Source organism: Condylura cristata, unplaced genomic scaffold (assembly GCF_000260355.1).
Source record: "Condylura cristata isolate star-nosed mole 26May11 unplaced genomic scaffold, ConCri1.0 scaffold00011, whole genome shotgun sequence".
Lineage (NCBI taxonomy): Eukaryota > Metazoa > Chordata > Mammalia > Eulipotyphla > Talpidae > Condylura > Condylura cristata.
The window spans coordinates 28115795-28136274 of record NW_004567112.1 but is presented as its reverse complement, the minus strand read 5'-3'; the positions used below and the strand labels follow the sequence as shown (position 1 = coordinate 28136274).

General features: G+C 35.8%; 1 protein-coding gene across 5 annotated transcripts in view; it reads right to left on the bottom strand.

Annotated features, from left to right (window-relative positions):
* Positions 1-20480, bottom strand: part of WAPAL (wings apart-like homolog (Drosophila)) — a 69197-nt gene that overhangs the window by 14253 nt on the left and 34464 nt on the right. For all 5 annotated transcript variants that reach the window (XM_012723813.1, XM_012723811.1, XM_012723812.1 and 2 more), the window contains exons 5-12: positions 10277-10372; positions 8249-8401; positions 7869-8005; positions 6786-6897; positions 4793-5020; positions 2615-2726; positions 2348-2445; positions 773-849 (exon numbers count right to left, since the gene is read on the bottom strand). In XM_012723813.1, coding sequence (XP_012579267.1) covers positions 773-849; positions 2348-2445; positions 2615-2726; positions 4793-5020; positions 6786-6897; positions 7869-8005; positions 8249-8401; positions 10277-10372 — 1013 coding nt within the window. The remainder of the gene's footprint in view (positions 1-772; positions 850-2347; positions 2446-2614; positions 2727-4792; positions 5021-6785; positions 6898-7868; positions 8006-8248; positions 8402-10276; positions 10373-20480) is intronic.

Genomic DNA, 20480 nt, shown 5'->3' with positions numbered 1-20480 from the left:
TGTTCTGCTCCCCACTCTGTCTCTGGTGAAGCCTCTCACCGCCCCTGAGCCTCTGGCCTGTACCCCAGTTCTGTATGCACAAATAAATAAATAAATCTTTAAAAAAAAAAAAAAAAAGATAAAACTGATTTAGACTGTAGTGGACTTTGATACTATTTTAAGGATTTCAGACATACACCCAAAAATAATAAGAAATCATAAGAATTTGGGCATTTTTTTACAAAGCAGAAATTTAGGAAAAGTTAACTCCCTGTGGTTTTGTGTTAGGTAGGCTAGTGATCAGAGAATGAGGGCAGAGACAACTACAAACTAGGATAAAAACAGAAAAAGGCTGTTGTAAAAAGCTAGAACCAAGACTATATGCATATCTGGAAATTTATCGTCACTGACATGATTGCATTGACCAGTTTTCATGCAAATCAGATGAGGAAGTGTGGAATGGGAAGCTAGATATATATCTGGGGAAACAGGTATAAAGTGCAGACCACATCCAGTAAAATTCATTTATAATAAAATAAGGACTCATAAGTGTTAACTACACTCCTAACACTGTCCTAGGTTTCACACACATACCTACATACACACACTGTTATACAATGTGCAACTATATATATTTATGTATTATAGACAATATACATTTAAAATCATTCAAAATATGCATTAGTTAATATTGATTTTTAAATGTTATAATTCACAATATTAACATAACATCTGTTGTATTTACTTTGTGACCAATCCAAATGCTTTAAATGAGATAATTCAGAAAACTTACTTAGCTGATGAAACAATGAGTTGCGAATCTTTATATGCTATCAAGTAGCTCTGATTCTCTGGATTATGCACCGTTACCTAAAAGGAAAAATTTGAAATAATGTATGTGGTTATCTGTAACCTTCATTCATTCACACATGAAACTATGCCTTGTGCTTTAAAAGACATGAAGGTGAGTAAAGTCAGTCCTTTTGATCTAAGACGATAAAATCCCACATATTTATAGATTTAATATAATAGACCTTCTGATTTATTATACAATCAAAACATCACTGCTACAAGTGCTTGTTCTTACTATTTGCTGCACTAAACATCCACTGTAATGAATTACCTACCACTCTGAAATAAGAAGTCTTTAATTAACAAATGATACTTTAAAGTTCATAAGTAGGTTCATTTAGAATTTTTAAAAATTTGATGTTTATCCAATATACCTGAAACACTAAAAGAGAGAAAACAACTTGATTTCATTTATGCCTGAAGTTTTTAATCCACACCAGATTATTTTCCCATGTGTTTCAGAAATACCCAGCTAATCCGATCTGGTAACACGATCTATGACCCTGAAAATCAGACAACTTGAATTCTAATTGACACTGATCCAGGTTAAGTCATTCCTAGTATCCAAAAAACAAGTGTACTTCGACATATAACAGATATCACTTCAAAGTGATATAAAACTGTGATAACTATCTGACTCAAATAGCTAAATTAAGAAAATCCTTAACTAGAAAACAACCTGACTAGATTCAACTATTATTTTCTACAAACAGGTAAATGCATTTAAGCAAAATTCCACATTAAGAACATTAATATTTCACAATATAAACAAACTTGACAAGTTTTCATATGGAACAAAAAGCACATTCTCTCAAAATTAAGCTGCTCACTCATTTAATTTGTTCATTAAGACTGCTTGCTCAAAGAATGTGTTACAATTTCAATTTGGATTAACTAATGTGGAAATATTTGGCAGTCTCACACAAAACTCAGTCATGATTAAGATATTTTCCCCCAAATAGCTGTCTAATTTTTTCTGTCTCTACTACCACCTACCACCACAGGACCTGTAAGAAAACGTGTGACAAAAGGACGAAAAACAAACAAAAAAACCCCCACCCGGTTCTGAAGTACACCCTTGATTACACCTACCCTTTGAAAATGAATCACACATGCTGCCAGTTTTCTTCAAGAGAGATTCAAAGTGAAAGGGAAAGCAGTGGAAGAGTTGTGACCGTTGAGTGAGCAAAAGCAAGATTACTATAATGTCTGAGGTGCCTTTTCTCAAAGGTATTTGAAGTTATCTCACCAAAAAAAAGAGTATCTAAAGAATAATTACTTGTGTGATTGGTTTTATGTAGTTGCTAACAAAGAAGGTACAAATTACACTATTCCCAGATTAACCAGGATGGAGAAGAGGAAGATGAGGATTCAAGTTCATTTATCTCAGACCCTCCCTGGTGGTGCAACTGGTTAAAGCACAGCACTATAAAGTTCATTTATCTGGAATATTTTGTATGTGTTCTTGAATAAAACTTGGGAGCCAAAACCAAAACAAATAGCTGTCCATACTTACACTTTCCAAAACTCGTAAACATCTCTCTGCTCCCCAGAGTGAGGCTACTAGTTTCTCTTCATCCTCATCTCTACTTAAGTGATCCACACATTCTTTCACTAGGAAAAATGAAATGGATATATATTAGCATACTCAACATCTCCACACTTACCTGCCTGAAATACATTAAAAATTGTCAGTACATATCATTACTGAAATATTTAAATAAAACTGTTTTCTTCAGATTTTAAATAGTATATTAAAATGTTATAAACGTGCATACAATACCTTTATCTACAATGTGATCCAGACCACCCAAAAGTCGCAGTTCTTCTTTAAACCAGTCTCCTGCTCGTTTAGAAGTAAGGGACAGCAATGTCTCCATTGCTAAATGGCCAGTCTAAAAAGAAAAATCACAAGCACCAATAATGAATATTGACTCTTAGCAATAATTGAGGCAAAAATTTTAGCCATTGTTTTGCTATACAAAAATTCACTGCTTTTGACCTGCCCTATTCTGTTTTATATTACAGAACTAGAAGTGAAGTAATTTTAAATTGTATCAAAATAGTCTAAGCTGAAGAAATGATTTTAATACTGGCTTGTTTTCACATATAAAATCCACAATTTTAAAGCATCTGACAGTTCAATAAAATATATACTGATACTGTTATTTAGAACAGAGTCTCAAGGGAGGACTGCTGGGGCCTCCCTGGTGGCACAGGGGAGCTATCAAGCTATCCCAAGCAATTTCAGCACGAGTTCAACCTTGGTCAAGGAGCTGGCCTAGTGCATGGCACAGTAGACCTTTCCTGTCTCACCTGCGGCTTCCCTAGGCAGTATGTCAGTGGGTCTGCCTGTTCTGCTTCCCAGGGACACTGGCCTACACCCCAGTTCTTGTATGTATATTAAAAAAAATATTTGAAAGCAAAATAGTGACTGTTTTGATTTTAATCGTGAGTAAACTAACACATTCTAAGGAGGTTACTCTACTAGTATTTAACATCCTAATAAATTCAACAAACCATGAAGAAAAAGTCAATGAATAGTTTTATCATGCCACTTAATAGCAAATGCCTAGAAACAAAATCTAACATTTGAAAAATATGGGAGGTTAAAAAAAAAAAAAGCTAAATTTATTCAGCTATGCGACGAATTTTAGGTTCAAATTTATAATTTATGTAATTTTAAAAAATAGCATATGCTGGCCCTCCCTGGTGGCGCAGCAGGTTAAAGTACTGCACTAAGTAGCTTAAGCCACTTCCGCACCTTCCTGGAGGTGACCACATGGTGTGGCAGACCTCTCCTGACCTGCCTGCTGCTCCCCCTCGCAGTGTACTTCGTCGATCTGCCTATTCAGCTCCCCACTCTGTCTCTGGTGAATCCTCTCACCCTTCACATCTCTGACCTTTACCCCAGTTCTGAATGAATGAATGAATGAATGAATGAATGAATGATAGCATATGCTGTAGAAATGATAAAAGCAAATAAAAGTTTCCAATATTTCAATAATTTGTTGAGACAGAGGAACTGTTTAACTACCAACTGAGAAAGGGATAAATTACATGTCAATTTAAACATAAGTTGCTTGAGCTTTTAGTCAGAGAAAGGGATAAATTACATGTCAATTTAAATATAAGTTGCTTGAGCTTTTAGTCAGAGAAAGGGATAAATTACATGTCAATTTAAACATAAGTTGTTTGAGCATTAAAGGCTACAGCTAGCCATGACTCCAATTATAAAGGACACTGCTCTAAGAAGGCAAGTGCCTAGAAATCTTTCTTCTGAGTCACGGTCCTTTGAAGCCATTAATCAGACACCCTGAAACATGCCAGAATAAGGAAATACTCATTGAAAATAGTCCTGTGACTGAATCCTCTTAACCTTTATTTCTGAAGCCCACAGAAAGCAAGAATTCAAATTCTTAATAGCTTAAATGTACCTTATGATTAAAAAAAAAAAATCTAGAGAAAGGATGAAGCAAATGAATGCCAATAGAAAATTAGTGTTAAGAAATTTAAATAAAGAACCTTGGTAGTGCAAGGGGTTAAGTCTCAACATTATGAAGCTATCAGCAGTGGCTGCAGCACAAGTTTGATCCCAGCCAGGAAACTAACCCCACATGGCACAGCAGACATCTATTTCACCCACTGCTACCCTGAGCAGTGTATTTCAGTCGCTACGTCTAGTCTGCTCCCCACTCTTCGGTGAATGCTCTCACACTCCCTGTATGTCTGGCCTACACCACAGCTCTTATATGCATAAATAAATCTTAAAAAAAAAAAAAAAAAACAATGGCCTAGTTTAGACCATTATGCTCAGAGCTAAACCTTGTAAGATTTTGCTACTGTCAACAAGAGAGCTTATGAGACGTTAAATGATTTGTCCAAAGTCACACAGTTGCTATGACTACTTAAAAATTTTCTTAAAATAATTTGTATTTTATAGTAGAAAGAAGGAACCCACCGTTATATTTTCTAGATCAAGATGCTTGTTGTGTACAGTTTCACAAAGCCGTCGAATTTTTTCTTTAATTTTGTTCATGTCTTTTTCATTCAGTAGCTTAGCTGAAGAAGCATCTTGTTCCAGTTCTAGGAGTCGAATCATTAGATCCAGGCTAGCTCTATCAAGATCCATGTTCAAGCGATCTCTACTCAATATGTACATGAGGGCAGCTGTACAAAGGGATAGATTCTTCAAAAGACCAAAAAAAATAAAGGTAATGTAAGCAGTTGGTGACAATTTCAAAAGAGCTTCGTTTTGACAGTTGTGCACATACAGAACACACTGAACATTTCCAGTAAAATTACCCCTTTTTAAAATATTCTAAGGAAACATAAATCAATCACTTGCTTAAAATTTTCCTTCCTAGAAGCCTTCGCCATAAGAATATCCCAAAGCAGGAAGAATGTTAAGTGGAATTACATATTAGCCATTCTGAGCTAAGTAAAAACTTTATAAAATACATATCCTACTTCAATACATGTCTCTAACATTTATGATATAGTAAAATCAGTTTAAAATCAATAAACTGAATTGTTTTAAAATCTTTACCCAAAACTTAGCTATTTCTTTCTGCAAAATAGAGTGAGTTTTGTCAGCATATAAATGATCAAATTAACGTTATGTGAACCCCTTTCTTTAAAATACATCAATCAAGTCTTTGAACCAATTAGTTTAAAAAACTATTAAAATAAGATGCTCTTAATATCACTCAAATCAGGCAGTCAGCACTTTGCTTGTAACAGGTATTTATAATCTACAATATGATGTTGTATCTTAGGAAAGTACAAATACATCAAAAAGAGGTACGTTGGAAGATTTCAACATTTGAGATATTCAAAGCTTATTATCAAAGCACAGGAACTTGGAATCCTCAAAAGTAGGACAAGTTTAGACAAGGTAATTAAATGCTTACACACAAATTATTATTTTTGGAAATTAAGATGCACAGTACAGGCCAAGGAGATCCACTGCCCTCAAGAACACACTTAGGTGTAAAACAAAGCAAATTCTTAGCTCCCATTCTTTTCTCTCTCATATAGGTGCTACAAAACTTCGTGATGGAGTTACCTTATTCAGACAAACTTAACAGTTTTGTAAGATCATTATTACATGTGTCACCTAACCTGCATTAGGAACATAAAACTTCCTTGAGCAAGGAGCTAACCCATATGGTGCAGCAGCAGACCTCTTCTGTCTCACCCGCTGCTCCCCTCAGCAGTGCATTTTAGTCAGTCTGCCTGTTCTGCTTCCTACTCAGTCTCTCACACACCCACCCACCTCTGGCCTATACCCCAGGTCTTGTATGCATAAATAAATAAATCTTTCTTTAAAAAAAAAATTAAGCCTGTATTTTAAAACCATCTTTCCACACTGTTAAATATCAAACGGTAAAAGATTTCCCTTAGTAGTTTGCGATTAGAAGAAATCAATCCTAACAGAATTAAATCCCTATTACGGTAGGAATATTAGCTGTTTGAGAAAATAATCTTAAATATTTTTTTTAGTAAATTTTATGGCATTGGGCTTCCCGGCTGTTAACTCTCAGCACTATGAAGCTATCCGCAGCCACTATAGTACAAATTCAATCCTGGCCGGGCAGCTAACCCTGGCATAGCAGACCTCTCCTATCTCACCTGCTGCTCCCCCCTCAGCAGTGCATTTCAGTAGATATGCCTGTTCTGGTCCCCATTTTGTCTCTGGTGAATCCTCTCACTGCCTACCTTCATCCTTGCACCTCTAACCTGTATCCCATTTCTTGTTTGTACGCATAAAATAAATCTTAAAAAAAAAAAAAAAAACTTACGGTGTTAAGCTCTACATATTTAATGAAAAAAACTAACTCAAGTCATAATTAGGAAATATTACAAATTAAGATAAAATGAAGATATTTTCTGGTAGTCAAATCAACTAATTTTTAAAATAATGTTTGTTAGTCTGAGAAATTTAAAAATACCTGATGATGCTGAGAATCATCCAATGTTTTAAAGACCATTGCTACCATTCCATGTGCTCTCAGGTGCATTCGAAAACTTGGCATGGCACATTTAGTGGCCAAGCTAATAACACTAGAAGAAAAATAAGCTAGGTTATTAAGTGGGCTGAAAATAGCTAGTGCATTGGTTTGTTTGGCCAATACAAAAACAAGCAAATGGGAGTGGGGGTATTAAAGAATTGCCCATATAGGTAAGAATATAAAAATCATAGGTAAAAGAAATCAAGAAATTACTAATATGATTTGGTATGCCTTATTAAAAAGCAGTTGTACTTACATGATTATCTTTTGAATATTCCTTATGTTACTAGTACCATTAAAAGCACAACTTAGCTATCTTTTATAATGCTTGTGACATACGAAAATTACAAATCATATTTGGGTAGATTCCAACACACAGGATAATTTAATCAGCTCTGGGTAATCCATTACAGTATGGAGATGAGGATTCCAGGTTAAAGTGTATTTAATGTGGGGCCTGCCTGGTGGTACAAGGGTTTAAAGTGCAGCATGATGAAGCTACCTGCAGCAACTGCGTCACAAGTTCATATCCCCAGCAGGGAAGTAACCCACATGGCCCAGCAGACCTTTCCTGTCTTGCTCACTGTTCCCTTGACAGTGTATTTCAGTAGATCCTCCTGTTCTGCTCCCTACTTTGTCGCTGGTGAATCCTCTCCCTGCCCCCACACCTCTGGCCTATACCCCAGTTGTAGTATGCATAAATAAATCTTTTTTAAAAATATTTAATGTAATTTATCCCCTTCATGACTAGAAATTTGGGCTAAAAGAGAACTTAAAAGATTCTTTAGCATAACACTTTTTTAAGCATCTGGAAACTGAAGACTAATATGCGAAAAGGCTGAAGATCACCCCAATGTTCTTCGTTCATGTAGAATCATATTCCATGTAAGTAAACACATTTTAACTTATTATTACAGGATATAAACTACATCCATGATAATAAAATCATAAATGGCTCTACCCAGTTGAAAATTTTTAATGAGAGCAAGCATACAATTATCAAATATAAACATAAGATCTTACCTAAGGCAACGTGTGTTTAGAGGCTGAGTGCTCTTTAAGCCACTTAACAAGTACTCAATGTCATCAGTGAACTCTTGATTTTCACCAAATTCCACCACATCATTGAAGTGCTTCACATGCTGGACAACAGTATATAACTGCCAACAAAAAGCCCAACTCTTTTGTTAATTATGAACAGCATCTATATTTTATAAGTATGTAAAATTCATTAATGGGAATCAAATGAAATGTTTAAAAAAGCATTTACAGTGGTGGGACACAATTAAGTTTATGGTTTAAAAATGTGAGTATCTGTGTACTAGTATTTGTGCAAGACATGAAGTTACACATTATATACAGAAATCTATCCATATGCAGTAAAACTACAAAGGTCTGCTTACTTCTTTGTCTTCTTTTCTGCATTTCAGCGCAGTAACAATATCTTGGTAGGGTTGGGTAGGTATTGTCACAGTTTTTATCACTTTGGGTGGTGGAGCAGGGGCCTTAAAAACTCCATCATCTTTTTGATTTGGTTCTTTTGAAGACAGCCTTACCTATTAATAAAGGCATTAAATTAGTTGCTTAAATAAATATATAAAAATAGTAGTATTACCTGGCAAATTTAGTTTCAAAAACCAAAAGTAATAAAGGCAAAAAAATAAATAAATAAAAAGGTGGGGAGAAGCCTCTGAAGTCACAAGGGAAACTCTAAAATTCTACATACTACACGTAAGACTCACGTTTTACTAACAAGAACCTCTGAGGAATTCCTCCTGATCTTTTTTAAACTCACATTTCATACAATTTGTTCTCTGTCTTTAGAACCATTACAAGGAATAAAGAACCAATTTCATATATTAAAGCATTGAAAAGCAGCTAGGATTGGGACAACCCTACAAAGGTACCTGTCAACAACAAAATATATTTTTTAATATAATAGTTTATTTTTCCATCATTTTATGCCTTTTTCCTTCTCAGTTGTAATCCCCGTGGGCTTCCCATCATCAAATCACCCGTGTCAATCACCACAGTCCAGTACATTTCCCACCCCCCATGGTTTTTGATCCCATTCCACCCCCGAGAAAGTCTCTGGTATATAATTGTTCATTATTATTATTATTATTTCCCCTGTTCCTTTATACTCCTATTATATGAGTGAAACCATCCAGTATTTTTCCTTTTCTTTCTGGCTTATTCCACTAAGCATGATCTTTTCCAGCTCCATCCATGTCACTGCAAAAGGCATGTGGTTTTTTGGTTGCTCAGTAACATTCCATTGTGTGTATATATCCTATCTTTTAATCCAGTCATCTACTTTGGCATTTAGGTTGACTCCATGTCTTTCCAATTGTAAATAAAGCAGCAATAAACATGGGGGTATAGGTGTCTTTTTGAATTAGTGTTTTTATAACTTTTGGGTAGATAACTAGGAGTGGGATTGCTGGGTCATATGGAAGCTCCATTTTTAGCAGACTGAGAAACCTCCAGTTTTCCATAGTTGTTGTACTAGTTTGCATTCCCACAGCAGTGCCTCAAAGTTCCTTTTTCTCCACATCCTCACCAAATTTGTTGTTGCTAATTGTTTTAAGATGTACCATTCTTACTGGGGTGAGGTGGTATTTCATTGTGGTTTTAACTTGCATCTCCCTTATTACAAGTGATGTTGAACATTTTTTCATATGCTTGTTGGCCAGCTGCATTTTCTCTTCAACAACAAAATATTTTAAAAGCAAAGTAGTCTACAGTTTAGGGTAGAAATAATCTTAAGAGGAGACTGGTATAGACCACATGGCATAAATTACAAATATACAGAATGATTTTGTATTACAAAAGGAGTTGATATAATCAAGACAGGAAACTTAAAAAGACCTTTACTTCTAATGTTCTGCAGTCATTCACTGATTGCTTCAGACAACTGAGATACTGCCATTAATCTAAAGTATTAATGTATGGACTATCACTTATTCTGAAGAAAATAATTTGGTAAAAATCTTTTAAATCTATTTTGAATGGAAAGGTTATTACTGAAATGCAGGGGAAAAGTTTTCCTTTGAAATTAACCACTCAGTCACTTTAAGACCAATGCAAGATGTGATTTATAATGCAGTTTTTAATAGCAAATACAGATTTCAAATATGGAATAATTTGCTCTTAGACACTAAAAACTATTAATTTTACAAAATGTGGGTGTGGAGAATTGAATATCATTCAGTACCTTCTAAGGTTTTTATTTATAACCTAAACACTACAACAGAATTTCTGCTGTCCTTGTTCACAATCATTACTTTTCCAGTGAATCAAATCAAAGTCACCCAACTTCAGAAGGCCAAAATAAACAGCTAAACTGAAAAAGCAGACACTTTCAAATTATGATAGCAAATTAACTTACAATTAAACAAGCATGGAATTAAAAACTATAGTACACTTACTGTGACACTCTGAGGTTTTACTACTGGTGGACCAGGCAGTTCTTCTGAGTCTGGATGGTTCCAATGTCTAGCATTATATACAGCTTTTGTGGGAGACTAGAGAAATAAGAAAAAGATCAACTGTTTTGAACCATTAGAAAAATGTTCATTTAGGCGCTCCCTGGTGGTGCAGTGGGTTAAAACACAGCACTAAGAGGCTAAAGCCACCTCAGCATTAGTTTAATCCCTGCCCCAGCAGTGATCCACATGGCGCGGCATACCTCTCCTGACCCACCCGCTGCTCCCCTCAGAACCTTGTATTTCATTAATTTGCCTGTTCTGCTCCCCACTCTGTCTCGGAGGAAGCCTCTCACCAACCCTGCACCTCTGGCCTGTACCCCAATTCTGTTTGCATAAATCTTTTTTTTAAATGTTCCATTTAATAAACATATTCAGGACAGAATAGGATGGACAAATGTTGGCTCATATGCCCATGCCTCTGGCATACATGATGTCAGATTCTGCCACAAAACTGACAATTAGTGCTCCAAGTAATTATTACCTAGAGAAGACACTAAACTTCTTGCTTGGTTTGTACTAACTTAGTAATAAATAAAGTTATTTTCACATGTTCTTTATTCCTCATACTACTGATTCACACTCTACATTTTTCCAATTTTGGAAATCAGACAGTTTATGGCAGATGATACAGGTTGTCCATATTCATTAATGTGAAAATACTGGGGGCCAGATGAGTACCATTAATTAGAAGTTTGCAAATTGTATAAAGGAAAGTATGGTGAAAACACAGAGGTGTTCATAGCATTGCAATCTAGTAACAATTGATTTCTGCAGCAAAATACGTAAATATTAACATTGAATAGGAAAAAAGGCATAAATTTCCTCACCTCCATTTACGTTAGCTTGCTGCCAATTATGATAAAACACTTTTTATTTCAAAATTGAAATAAGGAAATGTGAATATGGACCATCAAATCCATAGAATTAAATCCACAAAAAGAACAAATTTTCATTTTCAAAAGGAGATTAAGTGAAGACTAACATTTCTACCCTTCACAATAGCAATGTTAAAATTATATCCTTTAACTTCAAATAAATGGTTTGATCTCATTAGGAGTATAGAAGTATAATAATCTTCCTATTTCCCCTTACCAGTGGGAAAGCACTTCAAAAATTGGTCAAAATTCTCTATCAGGTTCACCCTGGTGGTACAGGGAATAAATCTCAGTGATAACAAGCAACTGCCACTCACTGTGGCATGAATTCAATCCTGGCCAGGGAGCTAATCCACATGCCCCAACAGACCTCTTTTTTTTACCCATTGTTCTCTTTAGCAGTATATTTCAGTAGATCAGCCAGTTCTGCTCCCCATTCTGCCTTTGGTAAATCCTCTCAACTCCCAACCTGCCCTCCCCACCTGATACCTCTGTCCTACACCCAAGGTTCTTGTAACATAAATAAATAAATCTTTAAAAAAAAATCTGTATCAGAAAAATTAACTATCTCCTCTTATTAGCTGCAGTGAAGTAACAATTAGAATTAAGCATCATACATCTTTTTTTAAAGATTTAATTTAATATCAGAGGTGTGAGGGGTAAGAGGACTCACCAGAGACAGAGTGGGGAGCAGAACATGGAGATGTACTGAAACACACTGCTGAGAGGAGCAGTGGGCAGGTCAGGTGAGGCTTGCCATGTATGTGGGTCACGTCCCTGGCTGGGGATCGAACTGCTGCAGTGACTTTGGATAGTTTCAGAGTGTTGGTTTAACCCATTGTGCCACCAGGAGGACCCACATCACACATCTTTTTACACAAATATTTTCTTTCAAAATAACCATATTGTAAACATCAAGAACAAGTCATCTCCTCCACAACTGTTGTATTAAAAAGATAAAAAGTTTAAATGGATTCATACACTAAATGTGTCAGAAAACCTTAGTGCTAAAAGGAATTTAGCTACTGTGAAATTTCTATGAAGCAGTCATATGTGTATATATATATATACATAATATATATATATATAAACTCATTCCTATATAACAGGTTTACATATAGTGATACATTAGTAATCTAAAGCAATTTATGTACTCTTGCAATGACCTGATGAAGCCTCTTAGAAAGCATATCTAAACAGAGTAGACTCAAAACTTTAAACCTAGTTCTCTATTCCTTAATGGTTTTTTTTTTTGAACCATCAGTTATAGAACCCATATACATGATAGCTATTAAATTCCTGATTTATGCAACCTTTAATACCCAAAGCAGGTAAAAGCCTGGGAAGAATGGCTGCCTCAAGTACCTATTCTCAAGTATTTTGCCTCTTATAATAAAAAGTTTTGATTTCATGTAACAATTGTTTAGATAATAAAAAGGTTACTCAGTTCCACAGGTATAAAATAGCAAGGTAGCTCAAGATTCAAAATTAAATAGATCTATTTAGCTATAAGCAACAATATACTTATCAGTTAACAAAACAGGCTCAGGAATTATGGTCAACATTAAAATACAGATAAATAGTAAATTTTATTTCTCCTTGTTATTCAACATTGTTTCAAAGATAGTGAGATTAATAACAATACCTACTGCACAGAGTTTTTAAGAATTAAATTAATATGGGCTCTCCCTGGTAGTGCAACGGGTTAAAGCACCACATTATGAAGCTCTCCAAAGCCACTGCAGCACGAGTACAATCCCAGGTCAATGAGCTGACCCACATGGTATGGGAGACCTCTTCTGATCCACCCGCTGCTCCCCTCAGCAGTGTACTTTGTCAATCTGCCTGTTCTGCTCCCCACTCTGTCTCTGGTGAATCCTCTCACTCACCACACCTCTGGCCTGTACCACAGTTCTATAAGCATAAATAGATAAATCTTTAAAAAAAAAAAAAGTAAATTAATATATATCTAAAACATTTAGAAAGCTGTCCAAAAGAATTCTGGCATATAAGTATTGAGTATTATATTATACTATAATACTGATAATTGTTACATGGTGTATATAATTGTTAGTCCAGCATCTCCATGAGAAAAACAGAATATACAGTCAACCCAACTTGCAAAAGGAGTGCAATAAACAAATGAGGCAAACTAACATAAAAACTCTTTTAACAAGTATTATTATAGAGGCAAACTATAATACACTATTCTAACTCATTTCAAAAGTCCCTTAACAAATTATCTCTGATAGCTATAGATGTGAAATTCCTCAACAAATATTTGCAAAATAAAGATGCAAAAAACTCAACAAGGAGACTCCCTGGTGGAGCAAAGGGTTAAAGAGCAGCATTATGACACTGTCCACAAACAATGCAGCACCAGTTCAATCTCCGGCCAGGGAGGTAACTACCCACATGGCACAGCAGACCTCTCGTCTCACCCACTGCTCCCCTCAGCATTGTATTTTGGTCAATCTACCTGTTCTGTTCCCCACTGATATGATGATTCCTCTCACCCCCATACATCTCTCACACCTCTGGCCTATACCCTAGTTCTTATATGCAGAAATGTCTTTTTTAAAAAATTAAGTAAACTTTGTTTACTGTTGAACAAGCAACGTAATATTATTGTTTTACAACTTTTTAAATATTTTAACATTTTGATGCTGATGAGAAACTTGAAAGGTGCCATTACAACTTTTTCTTGACCATTATTTTCAATTTTTACAAAGTTCATATAGGGTATATTATGGGGAGAAGATGAAGACATGTCCTAGCATCTAGAAACAAAAATAGCAAACACCTGATTTTTCTCACACTCTTAAGTGCATATACAGGATAGGAAGTCAGTAAAAGATGAAATAAGGAGAGAGGGAGAGAGGTGGTGGAGAGGGAGGGAGGGAGGGAATATTAACCAGTGACTGACTCTGAGTTTGTCATTCCAAAATAGCAATTCCACATGCTTAAATGAATTGTACATGAAACCCACACAATCTTCTATCACATGCTAATGTCACTGTGAAAGTGAGTGTGTACACCATCTATAATACCACCATAAAATTCATGGAAAATGAAAATCACCCTTAGCAGTATGTAAGAGCCTAGCTAAGTTTTAAGAAATTCTCATTTGAATTGCACTACCAGGTAACTTTTTGTTAAAATATGAATTATTTGTCAATTGTGTTTTCTGCAACCTGATGAGAAAAATAGGGGAAAAAGAGGTAGAAGGCTTTTACAAATATTCTCTTAACAGTCCTAAAGATGGAACAGATTATCACTTTTTACTTAATTATAACAAGTAGAACACTATTTCATCCAAGGAAAAAGACATACCAATGAGAGATCTATGGAGCACTTAATACCTGAGGGAGAGGTTCAGTTTCTATCTATGAAAACAATAAATAAAAATCAGTCTTAATTTATTATAATTTGCAAGTTTTAACAATTCTAATTCCAAAGCTGGAGTTAATAGGTTGGCTTGCTGACACAATTACAAAGCAAAGGAATTAATTCCTTCATGAAAAACTAAGAAGAAATGACATTATTGTGTGTTTGCCTCACTGATTTGTTTGCTGAAAAGGAAAAAAATGGATATTACTGCTTTTAAGGATAAGAATTTTCATTAAGCACCAAATTTAAGCTTTAAAGAAGACTATGTACTAAAAGAGTACAGAAATTGTAAACTGATTAGAATTCATCCAGTATTATCCACACAAAGATACCAGAGAACATAATCACATCCTTACCAGTAATTTAATGAGCATGCTCTAGAAGCAAGTTTAAAAAATAAAAAGTACTGCAATGCACAACTCTGTTTTTGTTGGAGGATGGGTATGTTAGGCAAGAGGAAGCTGAAAGCTCCCTGAGGTGAACATATCCTCTTTGACCCAATCATGTTAGCATCCCTAGCAGTTGCTCAACAAACATTTGTTAAACTTAAAAAAATAAAACAAGCTGTAAATATCTTGACACCGATGTCTAGTGAATATTCATTCTTGCCTTCATTTTCCTTTAAGTATATTTAGCTGGACACAAGCCCATTCAATTTTCTAAACTCTAATTCTGTTTATAAAGGCAATGACTCAGTTTAGTTAAAGGTGTGTTCACAGATGAGAATCTTTCTGGGTCCTACCTCTTAGGATGTTTCACTGCCTACCCCTTCCCATTCCTCCTATACTTCTCAATACTCTAAATATAGCAGAACACTACCAAAGCAGCAGCCAGATTCTTGACAATGAAGTCCAGAGATAAATCGCCAAGGATTGGAAAATATGAGAAAAAGAAATTACCCAATAAAAACTAATCCAGGGCCTCCCTGGCACAGGGGTTAAAGTCTCAGCATTATCAAGCAATCAAGCCATGAGTCTAATCGGCCAGCAAACCTGTCGTCTTGCCTACTGCTCCCCTCAGGAGTCTTATTTCAGCATATCTGTCTTTTCTGCTCCCCATTCTGTCTCTGGTGAATCCTCTAAACGCCCCAACATGCACCTCTGGCCTATACCCCAGTTCTTATATGGATATATAAATAAAACAAACCTTTAAAAAAAAAAGGTGGGGGTGGAACAATGGGTTGAAGTGCAACACAGTGAAGCTATCCATAGCCACTGCCACACAAGTTTGATCGCCAGCCAGGGAGGTGACCCACATGGTACAGGAGACCTCTCCTGTGCCACCCACTGCTCCCTTCAGCAGTGTAGATCTCCACTCTGTCCCTGGTGAATCTTTGCCCCCAGCACCTCTGATCTGTACCCCAGTTCTTGTATGCATAAATAAATAAATCTTTAAAAAATTAAAGAAGTGAATAAAACTAATCCAAGGTTTCTTTTACAATAGCTGAATTAAGTCTTAACTAAAATAAATTTTACCAATAATCTTCATATGATATTACAACCAAATGATAGAAATATGCTAAATATATACATGTCAATACTAAATCTGTGTATATGTAATAACCTACAACACGTACAATCTTAAAAAGAAACAATTTAAAGGATATAAGCAAAACAAAAGAGAATGAAGAAATAAAGGAAAAAACTATATTCTAAGGCAATTTTTTTAATTCATAAATATAATCTGAATATGTCCATGAGCCCACAGAGTGAGTTCCAAATTACTGCCACATTATAAAAAGCACACCTAGTTTCTATCGTTTATGTAAAACAGAAAGTAAGGAAACAGTGCTGGGCCTCTCTGGTGGCCTAGAGGTTAAGTCTCAGCACCATTATCACTAGGCTAGCAGCTGAGGTGAATCTCTGGCTAGAAAGCTAGCCCTACACATAGCATAGCAGACCTCTTCAGTCTCACCTGCTGCTCCCCTCAGCAGTGTATTTCAGTAAATCCACCTGTTCTGCTACCCACTCTGTCTCTGGTGAATCTTCTCACCCCCTGCACCTCTGGCCTGGCCTACACCCTAGATCTTCTATGCAAAAAAAAAAAAAAAAAAAAAAAAAAAGGAAGGAAGGAAGAAAACCAGTGCTTATGTTTATTAAAAGAAACACAAAATGGATAAAGCAGAAAACAATAAAGTCCACTCCCTACAATGTGGGTGTGACAGACAAAACATCACTGACCTTACCTGTTTGCATAGTTTTGACTTTTGGGGGTTATGTTAATATTGCACATTCTTGGGGGCCTCCACAAGGGGTTATCCCCAGCTACTGAAGCATGAGCTCGATCCCTGGCCGGGTAGATGATTCACATAGTGCAGCAGACCTCTCCTGTCTCACCCACTGCTCCCCTCAGCAATGCTTAGTAAATCTTCCTGTTCTGCTCCCCACTCTGTCTCTGGTGAGTCCCCCCTGCCCTGCACATCTAGCCTGTACCCCAGTTCTTGTATGCATAAATAGATCCTTAATATATACTGTACATTACCAAAAAATAATCACCACCATCACTGAGAATGGAAGGGAAAACACAACCGGAAAGCAAAAAGAGCAAATAAACCTAACCATATTTCAATTGATTATTAAACAGTAAAGGCAAGACAGAAGCTAAAGAGCAGGCAGGTAAAATTAATCCAAATAATTTATGAACATAGTGTCTCATAAGCCAGGCAGAAAGGGAGAAGTCCAGGACTATACACAAGTCCTTCAACAGACAAAAAAATTCTGTAACTAAGTTCTGAGTATGTGTGTTGGTGTTGATGGGAGTCAAAATGAAGACAGATGGCAAAAAAGAAGTCTGCAGGGATGAATTAGCAATACTGTGAATTGATGATTTCTAGGATATATGTATATGCAGGGATCTGTATGTATATACACAAATACACATGTATACTTATCTCCATCTGCTGTAAGGTCAAGAAGCAATGAACATATCTAATACCCATATCTAATACCCAGATTTTGTTCTAATACCATACTCCACCAATGAGAATGAGGACTCTGAAAAACGAGCCACCAAAAAGTGCTCATAGAATAATAGGGATATATCACAGGATCAAGAGCCTGCTTGATAAAACTTCATTAGCTAAATTAGGACAAATTTAGCTTCAAAATAAGCAATGAATTAGGAACCATAAAAATAAAAAAGAAAATCCCACAATCCACGAATCAATACTAATAAAGGAAAACAAACACAAAGAAGGGAGGACTCAGGCTTATAGCAGTCTTGAGAGCATACTAACCAGTGTTGACAGAAGATGACAGACAAATCTAGACAGTCAATTATATAGCTGAGCAGTGATGCACAAATATATGAAGTAACTGAAGCAAGGGGAACGACTTTCCCAAAACGAGCATGAACAAACAATTCCAAATTGTTTTGTTCTATGGCTGACAAAAGCTCATGTTCTCACTAGTCATAATGGAAAGTCTTCTAATTCAGGGGAATTAGAATTAGGTGGATATATTTTGTAGGAAGGTCAGAATATAGGCCCCAAAGGCTGCTCTCTCACCCAAAATTTAAAAGTCTTATAAGGATTAAAAATAACTTTTAAATGCATCTCAGAATAAGATAGGGAAATATCCAGCACCAACAAAGGAAAATTCTAAATAACTAGCATGTCTCAAAAAATCTTCAGGTTGTAAAGAAGCAGGAAAATACAATGCACAGAAATACAGAAATATAGATGTTATAATTAGTAGACAAGGACATTAAAAATAACTGTAATTATATTCCACATATTGAGGTAGAGGAAACACTGAATGTGATAAATAGGTATAGAAAGATATAAAACAGACCCCAACTGAACTTTAAGAGATGAACGTTTTAATGGGATTAACAGCTGACTAAATACCACAGAATGTGAAAATGGCAAATTATTTAACATGAAACTGAGAAAAGAGACTGGAGGAGAAAAGATGAACAAGAATGTCAGTGCACCCCAGATAAGCTCATGCAATTCAATAAATGTATCAAACAGCAAAAACTGTAACTAAAATTCTGCCGCCCATTTATCACACTGGAATAACAGATAAGCAGTATTAAATAAAAAATGTCCTGTTCCCCAGGACATGCTATAACTGCAAAGTGTTATAAGGCCACTCTTATTTAATGCCATTCCCTCTTTTCTTAACCTTGCTTACTAGCATAATGAACTATCAGAACTATACTACTTCAGTTATTATGAGTATAAATATCCCACTCTAGTTGGAGGATCACTTTGGAGAGATGCAGAGATTCAAAATGGGGGTTGTGCATACAACAACCCATAATTTAACTTCATGATGTCCAAAAGTAAATAGGACCCCTATCACCTTGCATCACAAACCTAATGCTGATCCTTTCAATGATAGTACTGCTATAACCAGAGTGTCTCAAACACTATTCCATTTAAATTTCCGCGAAGCTGCCCAGTTTCCCCAAAATCTATAGCTTTTTTCTTTGGTAAGATTCCTCAAAGTTCCTCTGGTCTAGAATAGCACTTTTACCTGCTACTTAGGCTAAGACAGGACAAATTTAATTTGTAACCCAAAGAGGGAGGTAGAGAAAAAACTGAAGAAATATTGGCTGAAATCTCCCCAAAGATGACAGGTTTACCAATTAAAAAAAAAAAGATTTATTTTATTTGTACATACAGAACTGGGGTACAGGCCAGAGGCTCAGGGGCGGTGAGAGGCTTCACCAGAGACAGAGTGGGAAGCAGAACAGGCAGATTGACAAAGTACACCGCTGAGGGGAGCAGCGGATGGGTCAGGAGAGGTCTGCCACGCCATGTGGTCACTTCCGGGGCAGGCGGGAATCGAACTCATGAGGAAGTGGCTTTAGCTTCTCAGTGCAGTGCTTTCACCCGCTGCACCACCAGGTTTACCACTTTTTAAATAGTACTAACTATGACTCTTTGTTGAAAAATACTTCCAAGAGCCCCCAAAATAAACACTTATGAACACTATGAATTTAAAGATTCAAACGTTATTAAAGATTTTAAAAAAAAGTGGTCACCATTCTTAAAAAAAAAAAAAATCAGCATTATGCACTTTATCTACATTGTAGTCATCACTAACATGAAATCACCTGAGTTCAAGAAAAGAATTCCAGAAAGATAGCTCTCTGAATCCTTATAAGCTCTAAATAAAACATTACACAGTGGGAAATAAAAATGAAATTCTGAACTATAAAGTCCTAAATACATGTTATATTTTCTTTCTCCTCTTTTCTTTCAAATCTGTGTCAACACTTTCAGGCTCTTCATTAAACTATGGCAAAATTTTCTCATTTCAAACTTTATTTTTGGGAAATAAATTCTAGTAAATAATTTAGACTTTAAAACTTTAAAGGCACTTATAAAGATTAGTAATACTTTTATTCCTTATTAAAGTACTTCTAATATAAACCATTAAAGGTAAAATAGAATTAAATCATAAAGAAACTAGTCTGCATTTCCCTAAATCTTGGGCAATATAAATCAATGACTTAACCCATGATTTAACATAAAAGCTAAATACTATCTCTATAAATGGGAGAGATGTTTCTATAGAATACACATACTCAGGAAACAGTAAACCACTCAAAACTTTCCAATGAGGCACAAACTTTATACCTCATCTATCTTTATTCTTTTAAAAAAGGTTTATTATTTATCCATCCATCCATACAGACAGACAGACAGACAAGAACTGGGGTGTAGGCCAGATTGACCAGAGAGAGAAGCAAGCAGAACAAGTAGATCTCCTGAAATACACTGCTGAGGGGAGCAGCAGGCAACACAGGAGGTCTGCTGAGTCTGTGGGTTAGCTCCCTGGTGGAAGCATCAAACTCATGCTGTCAAGGTGATAGCACCACCAGGGAGGCCCCTCGCCTGTCAAGCACTGACCTTATTCTTTTTGTAT